This window comes from Tribolium madens, unplaced genomic scaffold, assembly GCF_015345945.1.
Source record: "Tribolium madens isolate multiple individuals breed KSU strain unplaced genomic scaffold, Tmad_KSU_1.1 Scaffold_91;HRSCAF=231;Tcas5.2_LG7, whole genome shotgun sequence".
NCBI lineage: Eukaryota > Metazoa > Arthropoda > Insecta > Coleoptera > Tenebrionidae > Tribolium > Tribolium madens.
The window spans coordinates 16301016-16319372 of NW_025401063.1; the positions used below are offsets into that span (position 1 = coordinate 16301016).

An 18357-nucleotide genomic window follows, 5' to 3' on the forward strand; every position below is an offset into this window, starting at 1 on the left:
TTATCTAGCTTTATAGAGTACCTAAGCCTATGGAATGGTTTTGTGAACGGGCTTTTTCCCATTTTATATCAGAAATACACGTGGACAAAGTCGCAAGCAAATGCTAGTTCAGCATATAAGGATGACTCGGAAGACTTGATAGACCCTCGTGGCACCTTCTAATAGGCTCTCTAATGAAGTGTTGCACCCAATAAATTCAATTTGCTTTCAGTTTTTTCAAATCACAAGATTAATTCTGTTTTAAATGCGGATAAAGCACATTTTTTTAAATGATGTTTCTTGTCAGCTCTATAACTCGCTTACGGTTAGTCCTACAACAAAAATGCAAAAGACCATTTTTGTAGTTGGCTTTAATTTTGATAAGCAGGCAAAAACCGTTAGGAGTAATAGTTTCCGAAATATAATCAAAAAAACAAAAAAAGACACCTTTAGCCCCCTCCCTCTCCTCGAGCTCGCCCCCCACTTTCGGGGACTTTTGATATACAGGCTGTATTATGAAAAACGCCCCAAGCCATAATTCCATTATTTTTAAAGTTATGACAATACTTCTTAGAACAAAGTTGAACATTTTTTGTCATCTATCGTTTGGGATAGATGCTAAATTAATTCTGTTTTCTGTTTCACCGTAAATCACATCAACTTAATTTTTTTAAATGGAACACCCTGTATATTTTACCACTTTTGGATTTTTTGTTTAATTGTCTTTTAACAAGTTTTAGTACCATATGCCTAAAACTAAGCGTTCGTGAGATATTCACGAAATAATGTATTTATTAAAGTAGGCAGTGGAAAACAATAATATCAAGTAATATGTTGACAAATATTATTCCTTTGCATTTTCTCTTACTGTTTTTATACTTTTTAATGTTAATCATGGACGATAATGTGTTAACAGACATATTTTGAATAAAATAAAAATTGTGGGAGAGCACTACGCTTTTACACTGGGTGACTTCTGATGAGAGACGTTCCAAATCGTCGAAAATTTAAGCGACTTTAAGAAAATTTGAGGATGTTTTGGTCTTTTAGAAAACCCATATTAAAACATCTTCAATTTCAAAGAGATACAGAATTAGTTAGGTATTAAAGAAAGAACATGAATTCAAGAAATTGCAAGTAACGTTGGCTTATCGCACGCAACTGTTCTAATTTGGGTTTTCTAAAAACCCAAAACGTCCTCTAATTTTCTTCAGGTCGACGAATTGGAAATCGCCCAGTGTAAAGGCGTTGTGGTCTCCAACTATTTTTATTGCTTTCAAAATATTCTTGAATCATGTCTGTTAACACATTATCACCAGAACACCAAAAAGTATAAAAATAATAAGCGAAAATGCAAAGTAATAATATTTGTCAACATTACTTAATATTATTGTTTTCCACTGCCTATTTTAATAAATTTTTAATTGACTCATATCTCACGAACGGTTGGTTTTAGGCCCATGGTACTAAAACTTGTTAAAAGACAATTAAACAAAGAAACCAAAAGTGGTAAAATATACAGGGTGTTCCATTAAAAAAATAAACTTGATGTCATTTCCGGTGAAACAGAAAACAGCATTAATTTAGCATCTATCCCAAACAGATAGATGACAAAAAATGTTCAACTTTGTTCTAAGAAGTATTGGCATAACTTAAAAAATAATGAAGTTATGGCTTGGGGCGTTTTTCATAATACAGCCTGTATGTCTACCCAAGAATAAAGAAAACGTTTAAAAAAATTCCAACTCTAGGATTTTTTTCCACCGATCGCCCTATTTTTGTCTAATTTGACCGGGCTATAAATAAATATACTTTTTTTTTAATAATGCAATTTAGGCTTGGAGAAAATACCCGGAATTTTTATCTCACGTCTGGTGCCAGGCGGTTTGGCGGAATCTACCGGCCTTCTGGCCGTCAACGACGAAGTCCTCGAAGTGAACGGGATAGAAGTAGCGGGGAAAACCCTAGATCAGGTTACAGACATGATGGTGGCCAACAGTTCAAATTTGATAATTACCGTCAAGCCGGCAAATCAGAGAACTGTAGCTCCGGTCCGTCGCGGCAGCTTCAGTCGAAACTCGCAACTTTCAAGCGGGTCGCAACAGTCACACACCACCGGGGGTTCCGACCCCGACGATAAGTACGACCAAGACGAAATTGTTGATCTTACAGGGGCTACCAATCTGGATGAGAGTTCAGAAGATGGTATTCTGCACTTGTAGTTATATTTATTGCTTCCGTTGGCTGTAAGACTGGAATTTTTTTACAGGTTTGAAATTATTTTAACGGTAATTGACTTAAATTCGAATACGGTAGTCACGTAGAGTACCGCTAAGTCATATCTGCATTTAGTGTATTTTTTAATTCTATTCAAAGTACTTAACTGGAACTAGATAAGACTTAAGAAACATTCCCTTTTTATTCCAAATATTTTTTGTATGATTTTATTCCATTATTATGTGTTCTCTTGAATAATTCCATTTATATCATGTTTTATTGGTTACATCTTTTATTATTTTAAGGAATATTATTATCGTTATTCAGTATTTTAGTTACGTATTTTAGAGTATTTGTCCAATGTGTCTCAAACAGAACCAAGTTCTGTCCATTTTGTCGAATTTATATAATGGTGGCTACAACAAAGTATTACATTTTTATTGATTTTCTTGTTATTGTGTCAAAATCAATTCAGTCCAGTCAGTAGGGAGTTTTGCCCTACAATAGGTGGGGTAGTAGTAATTTTTTAATATGTTGTTAAAGGTACAAAAATTATGTTTTTCCAAAATAATTCTACAACAAAAGTGTTCAGATAAAAGTTAAAGAAAGTCTAAAGTGTAACGAGTTACAACGGCAAAAATATGAACATTTTTCCCATAAAATAGTAAAACTCCCCATTTTCGACGATTTTTTTCCGCACCACAATAATTATATAGCGAAATCTATTTTAAATTACACTGATTTTTCTTGTTACATATAGGGTTATTCATAAATAAGACTCGGATTATATGCAAAATGCATATTTGTTATTGAGAGGTATATCAACAAAATTATAAGTTTTCTATGCATATCTGATGTTTTTTGATTAAAATAGGCCAATTAAAAAATGCATATTTTGTCAACTTCGTGCATATTTTAGGAAATATGGCAAATCACAAATTTCTAATTAAAAATTTCAGTTTAAGTTAAAAATTAGACAGTTTAAGAAAAAAGATCCGATTACAAAATATGTTAAAAAGAAAAATTGTTTAAACTTTTGAGATTACCATACTATTAATATTTTTTTCTTAAATAAAACGGTTTCTTGTTTATTGTTTTACAAAGATATGTTCATGCATTTTATAAATGTACAAAAATATTTATTAAAAATGTTGCAATCTATGTTAAAAAAATTATAAACTTTATCTGTTGTCAAAACTTTCTTCGACCGGCCAAGGGGTGGTACGTTTAAACAATTAATTAAAATAAAAAATATCTTGGCATCGCTTCTTTACAACCTTTAAACATTCATCAATTTATTTAAAAAAAAACGAGTAGTTTATTAAAAAAAAAATCTTTAATACTTTTTTAACAAAAAGTGTTGTTTTCAAAAAAAAATTGCACAGCAAAAATTCTTGACATAAGCTCATTGTCTAGAAAAAAAATTGTGGTATATTTCCATTGTTTTTTTAGTATGTTTATCTCATAAGTATAAACAATTAATTGATATTCATTTTTTTTGGAATAGCAATTTTATAGCCATTGTACACCTGCCAAGAAAATTGATAGTTTCGCCAGAAAATAATAATAAATAATAAATGGTTCCGAAGTTATTACAAAAAAAAAATTCCATAGAGATAGGACACGAGTTATTATTTCAATTAACACTGTTTTATAGGTCTATATGTAACAAAAAAAATCAGTGTAATTTGAAATACATATCACTGTGTAAAAAGATTAAAAACAAGTGTAATTTGTTCTTACGAAATTCACCGTTGAAAATGGGGGAGTTTGTTATTTTTCTGGGAAAAATGTTCATCTTTCCGCCGCTGTAACTCGTTACACATTAGACTTAGAAAAAAAATTTTGATACAAAAAATGTGAGAAATTTTGTCTTCTTTAATTTTTACCTGAACACTTTTGTCGTAGAATCAACCGCTGCGGAGTTATTTTTGAAAAATCGATTTTTTGTCAAGGCTTAGATCTTAACAACATATTAAAACATTACTACTACCCCTCCTTTAGTAGGACAAAGGCCTTTTTTGGCCCCTACTCACTGCACTAATTTTACAACAGCTATTTTTTAAATAATGTATATAATATCATTCTAAGTACCTTTAAGATGTGAACATACTGTTTGTAGGTTACATTTTACATTTTTATAAACATAATCATAAAGAAGAGGCCTTTTTTCTCATTGATCATTATAGGGAAAAATTCCGTCCTTGTATTGCCTTGAATCGAGCTTGTGACTTTTTTAATGTAATGATATTGTTAAAGGTACATTTTATGCAAATGTTGGAGTTGCATCACATATTATGTACTTATTAAAAATTATTCGAAATATATATATCTCAAGTTAACGTAACAAATTATTTATTTATGAAATAAAATCAACAATACAAAAATAAGGTGAGTAATTTAGTGGTGGTCATCGGCTGGTTGTTTCACCCAGTAGCCCCAAGGGGCGAAATGGTCATGTCCTTCTGTGGGGCCTCGAAAGACTTTAATCTGGACTCTTGCGTAATCTTGAATTTTTGCAATTAAATATTTTTTTTACAAGAATGGGGGACTTACCGTGATCGGATGAAGCGCCCTCTAAATCATCATACACCGGAATTGAATGTACTTGGGTCAGGTAGAGGAGGGCTACCACCAAAATAATTGCTTTAAGATTGAACATTGTGTTTGATGTCTTTGGGTTAACTGCTGGTTAAATCCCGGCTTTAACTTTTATATATGACTTAAAATTGAAAGCTTATGGCAAACCAGTCAAGTGTGAAATTGTTTTTTGAAACCGAAAGTGTTAAATAAAAAGACAAAGTGAAAGTTATTTCTTCTTTAACCAATTCAGTATTTCTTCTCTTCCTTCACCCGTGATCGCACTTGCTTCAGTTATTGTAACTTTTTGTTTAATTTCCTTTTCAAACCTACGCATTTGTAACATTAGTAGAGCTTCATTGCGCATTTGTCGGTAACTAACATCCATTTTTGTCAATACGAGGAGGAACTGGAATTATGCTCTAATTATTTCGTTTGATAGAAAAAATAATACACACTTTTGCGTTTGCTAGCATTGGATTGGCTATCATCGTGTAGAGGAGGATTCCAGCGGCGCTGATCTGGCACAGATTTGAAGCATCAACGACGTAGATAATTTTTTGAACACTGTTGAAATATTTGGACCACAAGGGGGACATCACACCACCGAGCTCTCGAATGTGGTAAATTTCGTTATCGATTTTTATTGTAAACATGTTGGTGCCGACTGTGGGCACTGAGCTGGCTGTAGTGTCCACATTTTCGATATTTTGAAGCTTTTTTAACAGGAGGGTTTTGCCCGACCCCGTGGGCCCCAAACAGAGGGCCATTCCTGGTTATTGAACAAACAAGTGACTGTTTGTTATTAGCGAACGGTTGCCAAGGTAAGTAATAATCCGGGGCAGGAGCGGATCCAGAAATTAATTTTGGGGGGTCTATCTAAAAAATTTTAGAATGATGAGGGTATACAGTGAGCGGCAAAATTATAGAATAATCTTATTTATTAAAACTGAAAATATTTTGTTTTGGAAAAATGCTCGAACAGGTCAATTTTTTTTTTAAAAATACAAAATTTTTAACTTGATTTAAAATTCTATCTTTATTTTTTATTGATATTATTTCACTTTTTGGATAATTTTTTTTTTTAACTTTATGTAATACATAATATTTTGGTGTTGCCACTTCGACAATTAAAAAATCTATCGAATTCGCTAAAAAAATTACGGGTTTCCATTAAAAAAAAAAATGGCGCTGCCGTTATTACCCAAAAACCAAAGTGTAAAATTTTAAAACAAGCTGAAAATTGTGTATAAGGTGTTCTAGCGAGTTGGTAAATTTCATTATTCAAAGAGATAAAAACTTAATTTAATTAGATACCTAAGATGTGGCCTAAAGAAAATTACAATTGATGATTTCTTTTTAAATTAGTAAAAACTAAGGAAGTATCGAGAGATCAAGATAATTTGTCCTTGTATCCGAAAACGTATGTCCTGTGCGTATGTCTGTAAAACGTCAAATAAAATGACAAGTGGAAAGGTAAAATCTAAAAAAACTTATTTTTATTTGTTGTTAAATTTGTTAATTAAACAATTTGTCTGTCTTAGGAAATGTATTAATTGAACTAAGTTTAATTAAATCATCGCTTTGATCAGCTGCCTACCCGTTATTATGCCACAAATCACTATTTTTGAAAGTAAATAAGTCAAAATGACAAATATGACAAGAGTAAAAAATGAGGTTATTAATATATAAAGGTTGTTTTAGAGTTTACATTATGAAAATGACAGTACTATCCGAAATTTTAATTCCGCAACTGTACGTTTTCGGATCCAAAAATGACTCGAATACAAATTATTTTGATCTCTCGGTATATGTATGATTAATAAGTGTGATTTAAAAAGAGTTCTAATGTTTTCAAATTAATATGTTGTCAAAATTTTGACTTTTATGAATCTTGTGTCCCTGTTTGCTCTTTGGCGCTACAATTGAATACCTGAGGACAGACATCATTACCTAAGGTCTAAAGTTGATGCAATTTATAAATTCTTCTTCAGCTTTAGTTTCAAAATTGTTACTTTTTCAACTCGTTTCTCAAAAACGATGCACAAGACATTAAATTTAATTGCGTTCTTTCCGAGGTTCTTTCTCATTTATGTTTATTTTGTATTCTTGTCAATTTTTTGCTAAAAATTGAGAATGTTTAGCAAACCTGCATTACAAATTGCGCCTACATTTTAACGGGCCTTTTTTCTAACTTCATGCTTGCGAATTATTCGTTTCCAAATTTCTAAAAACTGTTAGTGTACCAAATTTGTTTCTTTTTTGGTGTTTCGTCTCTAAATTTTCTTAGACGATTTTTTGTATTGACGTTGTTTTCAAATTAATTCAAAAAATCGGAACTGCCAACTTCCTTTACTAAATTACCATGAATGAATTTACTAGTGGTGCCAACGTTAAGACTGTTTGGCATTTCCATTAAAAAAAACAGACTTTACTCTCAATTTCATAATAATTTTAGGACGCATACAAAATTGTCTAATTATTAATTAATTCAAAGTTCAAAGTAATTTTATCCAAAGTAAAAGTGTCCATTGTAAAATAATCCAACGTAAAATGATGCAAAGAAAAAACAGCATCCCCGTAAAAAAGTCCAACGATTTAGGAACATGCAGGGCCGCCGCAAGAGGTTTCAACGCCTGCGTGTAAATTTGAATTTGGCGCCCTCTTTTTTTGATAATAAAGTATGGGTATTCTTTTGTACCTATAAAAAATTTATTAACAGAATTTTGTTAAGATTAAAAACTAAAGAGAATTTTTATTATTGGTTATCAAGAAGTGTCAATAAATCAAAGTAATTAATTAAATAGTATTTAAAATGTTTTCTAAAGTTGTAAATAATCAAATAAGTTTTACATTGAAAATTTTACTTAAAAAACTGTACTTATCTGAATTTCATACTACCTACAGTCCCGTTTTATCGAATTTGATAAGACCGAGAAGAGGACCAACGCTACGAAATAAAAATTCGGTTCAAACGGAACAAAGAATTTCTATATTTTTAAGCTTTTATTTGACTGATATTTTGTAAAAAATATAAAATATAAAAGTTTCTGAAGAAAATTTACACTTTTAAAACTCCGCATCATCTATTTTGTTTAAAATATCAACTCAAATTGTGATGAAAACAACTAATACGATTTTGTAACAAGGGCATGTAAGGAGTTTTATGGGTAGTAGCAATATTCCAAGAATCATCTTGATACCGCAATTGTTTAACTGCATCTATTCTGCTAGAAAAAAAATAAATTTCTTGAAATAATCTGAAAAAGTGATATAGTTTCATAGGAAACTTTAGTACTTGTCACTTGCCTCCGCCCCCCTAATTAGAGTACACAATTTGTAATATCAGCAATAGATTTATACAAATTACTTCAGATGTAATCTTTTGTAAATTTATGTCCACCGGTTACTGAGATAATGAAAAAAAAAGATCTTTTAGCTTTTTTTAACTCGTTTAGGAATCATTTCTGAACATAGGTCTTTAGAATTTTTTTTCTTCTTTTGACGTAGGAAACCTGCCCCCAAAATCTTTCAATATTTTTTCCGGACATCCGGACCTCCAGTATGATGACTTTCTCCGCATATTTTGTTGTAATTTGTTTTAAATTATGTTTATGTATTTTATTTTTTTTGCATCTTTTGTTGTTTGAGTAATTCAATTTTTTTATTTATGATTTTATTAAAATTTGTTGCTCGTCTGGCGCCCCCTGGATATGGCGCCCGTGCACCGCACGCCCTGCACCCCCGCTTGTGGCGGCCCTGTGAACATGTTTGGGTGTTGGCAGCATTGACAGACATGGCCCCTGCGCAAGAATAAATAAAAAAATTGACTGATATCAAACGTCTGTTTAAAACAGCAAATTATATCGACTGTTGTCATAAAAAATTGCATTAAATTAAGAAAAACTACTTTATAAAACTCATAAAAACTACTTGGTAATTTTGTTATCAAGTTGGTACTGCAAAGAACACCAAAATCTTTGGAAATTTTTACGCTAGACAAAAATACTTTGGATGTTTTTACGTTGGATAAAATTACGTTTTGCTGTTTTGGACATTTTTACAGTGGACAAAAGTACGGATGCTCCTTTTATTTTGGACAAAATTGAGCTCTCCCTAATTTTATACCTATCAAATATTTGCGTGTTTGTGTTTAAAGAATTCTGGTTCGTCCTTGATTTAATTTCCTGTTTTTCGATTTAAATCCAATATTTGTTAAGGATATGCGATAACCCCTTATCAAAAAGTGTTAATTGCTTCGGGTGACGGTTACGATTTAATTTTTTTCGCTTTGGCGGGCATCTCTCAGCCAATCACCTTTGAGAGTTTAAATCTCGCGCATACGCAACTGCTTTAACGTTTAAAAAGTGACATCCCAAACAGACAACTGCTACAATGAACAAAATTTAATTGAATTCCCTAATTAATAAACAAAAACTCCTCCTACATAATGTTTCTCAGTGATGTGCTGAAAAAAGAAGAATGCCGGAACGAAGCACTTCAGGAATTGCGAAAATTAGGGATCAAGTGTAGACCGAAGAAACCCAAACAACAGGTAAAGGTTATGTTTTTCCGGTCGGTTTTTGTTAAATTCCTCAAATTTTAGAATATCAAAGCAACTCGTAAAGTCTTCAAAGTTCCTTTAAGATCTCTCTCGACAGAAACAGTCACTTTAAAAACCGGACAACAAATTGCTGTTCCGAAACTAGTCCACGAATTGTGTTCATTTATTTTAGCCAAAGTTAGCACTGAGGGGCTGTTTAGAAAGGAGGGCTCCAAAGTTAGACAAAACGAAATCAAAGTAATGCATTTTAATCGATTTATGACACGTTTCACTGATTTGATTCATTTTTAAGTTGTTGCTCAATGGGGGCGGCGCTGTTGATAGCAATTATCACATTATCGACGTCGCGGCGCTCTTGAAAATGTTCCTTAGGGAATTACCAGAGCCTCTAATACCTTACGGGTATCACGAATTATTTTTAAGATGTGCTTTGTTAGAAAAAGGCAAAGTGAGAAAAGAGGCCCTGCTTCTAGCATGTCTTTTGTTGCCTTTGGAACACCTTAACACTCTGAGTTATCTACTGCAGGTAAAATTTTTTTGGAATCTACAAAGTGAACAAAACTGTTTTGTAGTTTTTTTATGACGTAACGCAACACTCATTCTCAAATAAAATGAACACTTATAATCTTGCTATAGTCATAAGTCCTGCAATTTTTCCCATTGAAGAAAAATTGACACCATATAACATGCAAATGAGGACTGCGAAATTTTGTGATATTGTGCAGGTAAAAAAAAACAGTTTTTAGTTAATTTCTTGACAAAATTAAAATATTTTAGATTTTGATAGAAAATGCACCAGAAGTAGGAATTTTACCAGAGGGCATTATCGAACGTTTAGGATCGAATTCAAGTGTGGATTTGAAGAAGAAAAAACGGCGAAGTGGATCTCTGACAAGTAATTTTTTTACAAAATTAATAAAACTACTTTGCTGTAATTCTTAATAAATTTTTGCTAAATTGACTTTGTTTGTTAGGGATGTTCAATGGCCTTAAAAAGATAGTTGGAGGAAAATCGGAAGAAAATCACAATGTGGTTACCCCAGACTTGTTATTAACTCCTATTAACAATAATGTGGTGAAAAGACGACGAATTCACTCGAACGGAATTTCGAATAAAAAAAAGTATGTTGAAAATATTTAAATTTTTTATTTATATTAATTTTGTAGGAAGGAACTGTTGAATAAATTACCTGACAATGTTTTGTTAAATACGCCTTTTACACCATGTCGCACTCCAGTTAGCATGGATTTGAGGTATGTTTTTAGTGTTTTTGTTTCCAATTTTAATTATCCCAAATCATTACAGTGGAACACACGAAAATCAGTTGAAAGAAACGAATGACTTGTAAGTAAATTTCCTGTCGCTTTACAATTTTTCTAATGACTTTATTGTGATAGAATCAAGGAGAAAAAGTGGTTTTCTCGGAGCCGAAGCGTAAAAAATCTAAAACACGAAACTGAAAGTAAACCATCAAACACAAAAGCTTTATTAGAGCGTCGTTGGTCGGCAATAACTCAACCCAACAACCTTAAAAAGACCAAAAAGCGCAATTCCTTTGCCGCAACATCGAAAAAAGACGAACCTGACTATATTCGAGTTCCGAAAACCGAATACGAAGCAATCAAAAATCGAGTTTCCGCAATGGAACGCCAAATTTCACAAGAACTGGAAAACGTGCAATCACGAAACGAAAATAATGAACAAGTTGATTTAAATATTCAAAATGTTCAAACTGCGTATGAACAAACTTTAGTCCAGTCAAAATTAAGTCCGACCACTGACCACTTGGCGAAGAGATTGAGTCGAGAGTTGAAAATTCGAAGAAGTGCCGAACAGAAAATTATTCGATCTCCCAGTGCTCGAAAAATTGGGAGTATGAGAAGAAAATCCCTGGAGAAAAATAATGTCAAGTTGGGGCGTCACCAGTCGTGGCATGTTGCCACACCTAGGGTTAGTTTGCGTAGGGGGAAACCCAACACAGTAATGACAGGTCTACCAACTTTGGACCATAAAGAAATCAAAAGGACGCGCTCTTCATCAGTCGGCGAGCAAATTACAAGAAATGTTTCTTGTAATTTATCTGGGAGCTCGAATGATACTTGGGTGAGCGCTGAGGGCTTTTTTGACACCTTGAAATCGAACAACGACTCCTCGCTTAACGGAAGAGCTTCTTTGGCTCGTCTCAGGAGCCAAAACGCTGGAATGGTCCTCGCTAAAGCCAAACTCTTTGATAAATTAACCGACTCGGACAGTTCGGGCTCGAATAGGAGTCTCCCGAGGGTTAAAACCGGAACAAAAATCGGCTCTTGTAGAGTCGCCGATTCGCATTTATCATACAGAGTGAGAAGTTTGAAGTATGAGGAGAGAAAAATTGGAAAGAAGAGTATGTCGCCGCGAAAACGTTACGGAAATTTGACGCAGAGACAAAAGTTGCAGATTGCGAAAACTTGTTTGGAGAAAAGTAGTGATAAGGAAAATATTCCTGATGGTTTTGAAATAGCGAAAGACTGTAGTAACCAAAAATTTGCGTCGCCGAATTATTCGACACCGAGAGTGCCCCCACATATCAAGAAGTCGCTTTATGTGAGGTCCCCGAAGAGGTTGTGTCGGACACCGGGTGGGGCGGACCGGAGCACACCGCTCAGGGTTTTGATTAATTAGAATTTTTCAACATCAAAATTATTGGATATTATATATTTTTGCCTTAATTATGATTAGTAAAATGACCCAGTTGCTTAAGAATATAGTGAAACAGTCTTGCGACTGCTTTTATACTTTTTGTGAATTGTATATTCGTTTTTAAATAAATAAAACTGAAAGTTTTTTTATTTTTTGACACGTAAAGTTGGCTTTAAAGATTCCATGACAAGGCACTGCAGATTTTAACTGGTAGTAAAAGTAGGCAATGTTTTCTCCGTTGTATTAAAACTTGCCTACCGCAAACATTTTTTTTTTTAATATGACACATTTTCTCGTTTTTTATTAACTGTTTAACAGTATTTTAAACAATTTTTTTAAGAGAATTAAATGATTCAGTGACGACATTGCACATCGTGTGACAAATTATCTTTCTTTATGAACTTTTAATTGCTTATTTGTACAAAACACTATTTTACAGGGTTTTGTGTTTTAATATTTCTATTAGTTTAATGACTTTTTTTTTGAAAGTTTATCTCAAAATTTAATTTCAAACCTTTATTAAAAAAACAACTCTACATTTTTTAGTACTATTGTGGTGCACAGGTGTATTGTTGATTGCGTAACTTAGTACGAGTTGCGTTAAAAAAGGAAACGAAACAAGTCGTAACGAAAACATTATCAAAGCAATAAAGACTTTCTGTAAAAATCAAATAGAATTCTAAAATTATCGTTTTTAAATTAAGCCCGTTTTAGTTACAAACGAAAATGGGCCTTTCCGTCTAGGGATATTCGCTTTGTTATGTTGATTGTTATTTCCACTTGTGACGCTTGTCACTTGTCACATTTCAAATTTGAAACAAAAACGGTTTTTCATTCATCTTAAATGTTATTAAAAAATACAGAAATGGAATTTGAGACGGTGAAAGCTAGTGATGTAGTGAACATATTTAACGCAATTCAGCAAAGTTCAGCGGCCCATTTACATTATGCCACTATACTGAAAAATGCCCTCAATAATGTAAGTTAACCTGAATGTGTCTCCTTATGTATTACGAAAATTTTGAGATTCTGGTTTGTGGTAGGTATTTGGCCTTTACGCTGCTTTGTTCTATTTGCACCTTCACCAAGTTTTAAGACACCCTGTCAACCAGAGAAATTTTAACTTCCAGTTGTTGCACTTTTAGGAGGATGGCAATGAACTTTTCAGTACCTTTTGCAAGTGTCTACATAAGACATTTTTTGTCACTTGTAAGGAAGATATTTACAATGGAAGAATTTTCAAATTTGTGCTCGTGCTAGTCACGACATTTAAACCAAAAAATGACGATGTAATTCACCCAATCTTAAGAAAGATTATTCAGCATCTCATATCTGTAAGCAATTTAATTTGAGAATTATACCAACAACATTAAAATTTAGCTCTCATACTTAGACAATGAGCCGCTCCGTTATTGGTCTTGCAAATTAATTAATGGGATCATGAAAAATGTAGAGGAAATCGATGACGACCTGTTTGAAGAATTTAAAAACGCAATGATGGAACGACTGATGGTAAAGACAATATGTTTCAGTACTTTTTTCTTACTTTTTTCTTAATACTAGGATCCAAAAGCGGCTATAAGAGGTCAAGCTATAACTGCATTGCATCGTCTACAGGACCCTTCAGACAAAAATGATCCCATAACTCGTGAATTGTGCACTCTCATTAATTCTGATTCGTGTGCAAAAGTAATAATTTAACACAGAATTATAAATTTTTTAAATTTATTTCTTACAGTTGCGTCAGGTGTGTGTAGAAAAAGTAGCTATAAATAAACACGTTCTCTCCCTGGTCTTGGAAAGAATGAGAGACATTCATTTAGATGTTAGACTAGCAGCTTTTGAAAAAATACGTCCACTAATCAAATATTTGAATGTAAGTCGACTCTTTTAACACAGGGTGACAAAAAAAGTCATGTGACAACTTGACAAATTATATATCATTTTGTTCGTCTCAATGAGACAAATCAAATGCACTAAAAACAATTTTAAAAGTCCACACACTTTGAACTAAATATTTTTTTTCTATTTAAATACTTTAACTTTAAAAAAATATTACTCAATAAATATTAGACCGATTTCCTTCAAATAAAGACCATTCTAAAGGGATGAACGTGCCATATGCAATTTGAAATTCAATATTGGCAAACTTTTCTTCGAACAGTGTTCGAAGAAGTTCGAAGTAAATCGAAATAATCTAAGAAAAACCCTACGAGTAGTCTTTTTTTCTTCGTCACCATTGTGTAAAGCATCTTTTTATTGATAAGAATCCAAATTTTAAGATATGATTTTTTGAAGTTAAGGTTTGCTGTTCAGCTATTGTGCCATATAGGAGAAATACATGTTAATCTTACTTAAAGTTGCATTTTTATAAAAGTATTTATTTTCAGACTCTTCTTTGCTTAAAAATGGTCAATTGCACCTTCTATGTTCTAATTAGAATAAACAAAAACTGTTTCTTTACTTAAAACAAATAAATTGTACCTGCGTACTAATTAAAGCAAATAAAGAGTTTTTTGTTGTAAAAATGACCACTGATCATTGAGCAAAGAGGAAGGCACGAGCCTTAAGCATTTGCTGAGAACATTTTCAAAAAAAAGTTCAGAAAACTAGAATAAAGTGAACAAGTCGAAATCTGAATGGAAAGTCATTTAATTTGAAAAAGATTTGTTCTTATATTTAAAGCTATTGCTTTAAACTTCTAGATCCTTTTTGCTCAATGATCAGTAATCATTTTTAGAACAAAAAAACTCTTTATTTGCTTTAATTAGTACGCAGACACTCTTTGTTTGTTTTAAGTAAAAAAATAGTTTTTGTTTATTCTAATTAGAACAAAGAAGGTGCAATTGACCATTTTTAAGCAAAAGAAGAGTCTTAAAACAAATACTTTTATAAAAATGCAATTTTAAGTAAGATTAACATGCATTTCTCCTATTTGGCCCAATACCTGAAACCTGAAGCAAACCTTAACTTCAAAAAATCATATCTTAAAAACTACTCGGTATATTATTTTAAAAATTTGGATTACAACTAATAAAAAGATGCTCTACACGATGGTGACAAAGAAAAAAAATACTCGTAGGGTTTTTCTTAGATTACTTCGATTTACTTCGAACTTCTTCAAATACTGTTTGAAAAAAAGTTTGCCAATATTCAATTTCAAATTGCATATTATCCTAAAGGGCAAGTCCATCCCTTTAGAATGGTCTTTATTTGAATGAAATCGGCCTAATAGTTATTGAGTAATGATTTTTTAAAATTAAATTATTTTAAATTCATTTAAATTAGAAAAAAAAGATTTAGTTCAAAGTGTGTGGACTTTTTGAATTTTTTTAATGCATTTGATTTGTCTCACTGAGACGAACAAAATGATATAAAACTTGTCAAGTTATCACAACATAACGTTTTTTTTTGTCGCCCTGTATAATTTGTAATTACACAAATAGAAAATTTCTTTAGTTGTCTCAAAGGCGTTATATATTACAATGTGGATTTACTGATTCATCACAAAAAGTCCAAGATTTTACGTCAAATGTTTTGGTAAAAAGTTGGTTGGAAGATTACACTAATGATTATGTGAGGCTAATTAAAGCAATTCGATTGGATGCTAGTGTAGACGATATTAAAAAAACTACTTTCTTTGCTGAGAAAATGCTACAGGCATTGTTTAAGTAAGAATTTTTACACAGTAATGTAAGTAAAATAAAATTTATTTATAGGTACACTCCAATCGATGAAATAATCTCTTGTGTTAATTTAAATGAAGAAAAATTAGTAGAATATGAAAAACTCAACTGGGATACTATCTTGTATTATAGGATTGTTGTGCAATTCTTGCAACAATCTCCCGAATTTGAAGATACTTTAAACACCATTTTGCCCGATTTAGTTTTGTTTTGTAAATACATCAAAGGGTGCGTTAAAAATAACACCATCTGTTTACCAATGTTGCCATTTTTAGGTATATTGAATTTATCAAAACTAAAGAGAATTTCGATGAATTGGAATACCATTTCATTCTAAAACAATTTTTTATTATTACTGAAACATACGATGTTAGTGATAGTGCAAGTCGCCAATGTTTAAATTCCCTAATTCATGACATACTGAAAAAAGAGGCTTTACCAACAAGTGTGGAAGAAATTATAATACGCAATTTGGAAAAGACTATTCCGAGTACAAATAGTCGATTGGTTTTTGTCTGCGAGATAATATCTGATATCCTTTACGGTGAGGAAGAAGTAACTTATGAAGAGTTTGAAAGACAAGAAACGGAGAAAAACCACACGGTATAGGTATACTCAAATTATTTTTTTTTTAAGTAATTAGAATCATCCAGATATCTCAACTAAATTCGGACATCTCATCGCTACTAGAACAGGAAAAATATTATGCTTTTGTTGAAAAAAACTACTCTGAGGCTAAACGCATAAAGGAGGCAATTTCTGAAAAACAAACTGTCTTGGAGAATCTCAAAAAGGTGCAAGAGAAACCAGAGATGGAGAAAAAGACCGATTTGGCAACAATGTTGAAATGTTTAACTATCACAGAGGCACTTTTGCTTTGCCCTAAGGTGAATTACACCCCCGTAATTGCCACTTTGACTATTGAACACATAAACCCTGCTATGCTGTATGACGATTCAAGAGTGCAAGCGAAAGCTCTCAAATGCTACGCCTTGTGTTGTCTTATCGACAGAAAATGTGCCATTCACGGCATTCATTTATTTTCTTCTATGGTTATTTCACCCATCATAACCAAAAATTATGAAATTCTTAAACTTAGCTTGCAAGCCGTCACCGATATTTTGATCTTGTATGGAACAAGTTTAGTTGAAGAAAAAGACGAAGAAACGGGTGAATCGGAACCAGCAAATATCTGTTTTGTTGGGGGGACTTCTTTGACGACTCTTATTCAAGCAGTCATCAACTACATGCAAGACGAGGTAATTGAAAAATAAAAATAAACCCAAATTTTACAAATTTCCCAAAATTAAGGATCCGGAAATTGAAGAGACTGCCAGCCATTGTGTCTCCCTGTTATTGTTGCGAAACCGTCTCATTGCATCTTCAGTTTTATCAGCACTTATCATAAAATGGGCAAATCCGGCAACAAGTAATTTTTTATTTGTTTGTATTTTTTCCAAGCTTTTAGTTTTAGGCAATGATGGTGTAAAACAATTCATTGGCTATACCTTACAATCACTTACAACTTTACCAAATTGTGAATACTTTGCCGATGCGGTTTTGAGTACAATGAAAACTATAATCTATGCTCCTAGAAAAAGTCCTTTATGTGAGATTGATATAGACAATATTATAAAATTTATGGTAACTTTATGTCAAATGTGTACTCAGGTAACTGTTAATTTGTTTTAAACCGGATTTGGGTCAAAATGTGGTTTCAGGGGACTGAAATTCTCGCTGATTTAGCATTTAAAATGTGTAATCAAATGCGGGAAAAGCCGAAGATCAAGATAAATCCCTATTTTACTAAAACACTTTCAATGATAGATTTATCAAAGAGTCAAAGACTGGACAGTATTTTGTATATATGTAAAGAATTACAAGACGTAAGTTTCAGGATTTTTTAAATGTTTGATGTGATGTTGGTTTTTAGGTTATTGATAAACAAAGTTTAAAAAGTATTACGAAGTTTATTACAAACGCAACAAAAAACGTAAAATTAGTTCCCATCACTGAAGAATAAATAAGTGCAATGATTTATTTTATTTAATATTTGTACATATAATTTTACTAAACACTTTTCCTAATTTTCATTGAATAAAAAAAAGATAAGAAAACGAGTACGCGTGTTATTTCAGACGCAATTTTGCCCTTTTTATACAATTTTTAAATTGTTTAGCTTATTTAATCATTTATTTTATTTGTTAAAGCCGTCTGACACGATGTTAAATTTTACATAAATTCTGCTTCTAGTTCTCTAATAATAATAACTGAAAATTATTATGCTAATTACATGATAAAGATGACCATGGGCGTCGTTACAAAAATTTTTAGAGAGAGGCAACCTTATCGTAGTTTAAAAACACATATTTTATTACAAACACAAAAACATATTATATAAAAATAGGAACATAAAACCATATTTTTCCTAACGAAAATTATAAATGAAACAATAAGACAAGGATCTCTAAAACCATACATTGAAATATAATATGTATACACAAACCAGTAAATAACATAAAGCAATAAATTTTTCTTCTTCTTGGTATGGAAACGATGAACAAAAACACGATTAGTCCGTCACACCAAACTTTTATTTTAATAGCACAACGCGTTTCAACCACAAAGTGGTCATCCTCAGGTGAGAATAA

General features: G+C 32.1%; 4 protein-coding genes across 5 annotated transcripts in view; 3 read left to right on the plus strand and 1 right to left on the minus strand.

Annotated features, from left to right (window-relative positions):
* Positions 1 to 2407, plus strand: part of LOC123010813 (partitioning defective 6 homolog beta) — a 6947-nt gene extending 4540 nt beyond the window's left edge. Inside the window, exon 4 of the mRNA XM_044407948.1 lies at positions 1816 to 2407. Coding sequence (XP_044263883.1) covers positions 1816 to 2201 — 386 coding nt within the window. The 3' untranslated portion in view covers positions 2202 to 2407. The remainder of the gene's footprint in view (positions 1 to 1815) is intronic.
* Positions 2408 to 4534: 2127 nt separating this feature from the next.
* Positions 4535 to 5546, minus strand: LOC123011027 (ADP-ribosylation factor-like protein 16). The gene is made up of 3 exons (XM_044408282.1): positions 5235 to 5546; positions 4753 to 5185; positions 4535 to 4703 (listed from the first exon to the last, which is right to left on the minus strand). The coding sequence occupies exons 1-2, from the start codon at positions 5544 to 5546 to the stop codon at positions 5006 to 5008; spliced, it is 492 nt and encodes a 163-aa protein (XP_044264217.1). The 3' UTR covers positions 4535 to 4703; positions 4753 to 5005.
* Positions 5547 to 8875: 3329 nt separating this feature from the next.
* On the plus strand, positions 8876 to 12164 carry LOC123010842 (rho GTPase-activating protein gacJJ-like). The gene is made up of 9 exons (XM_044407996.1): positions 8876 to 9331; positions 9383 to 9577; positions 9633 to 9866; positions 9913 to 10065; positions 10118 to 10235; positions 10315 to 10462; positions 10508 to 10594; positions 10647 to 10685; positions 10739 to 12164. Exons 1-9 carry the CDS (start codon positions 9227 to 9229, stop codon positions 12000 to 12002), a joined length of 2343 nt encoding a protein of 780 aa, XP_044263931.1. The 5' UTR covers positions 8876 to 9226; the 3' UTR covers positions 12003 to 12164.
* Positions 12165 to 12622: 458 nt separating this feature from the next.
* Positions 12623 to 17815, plus strand: LOC123011036 (condensin complex subunit 3-like). Of its 2 annotated transcripts, XM_044408292.1 has the most exons (14): positions 12623 to 12680; positions 12735 to 12999; positions 13166 to 13354; positions 13401 to 13532; positions 13584 to 13709; positions 13759 to 13896; positions 15480 to 15691; positions 15740 to 15934; positions 15982 to 16309; positions 16360 to 16965; positions 17018 to 17135; positions 17181 to 17377; positions 17428 to 17592; positions 17640 to 17815. In XM_044408292.1, exons 2-14 carry the CDS (start codon positions 12865 to 12867, stop codon positions 17727 to 17729), a joined length of 2631 nt encoding a protein of 876 aa, XP_044264227.1. In that variant the 5' UTR covers positions 12623 to 12680; positions 12735 to 12864; the 3' UTR covers positions 17730 to 17815. The 2 variants fall into 2 exon arrangements, with proteins under 2 accessions (XP_044264227.1, XP_044264228.1); XM_044408293.1 differs by lacking the exon at positions 12623 to 12680 and having other exon boundaries at positions 12792 to 12999; positions 13414 to 13532.
* The last annotated feature ends 542 nt before the right edge of the window (positions 17816 to 18357 follow it).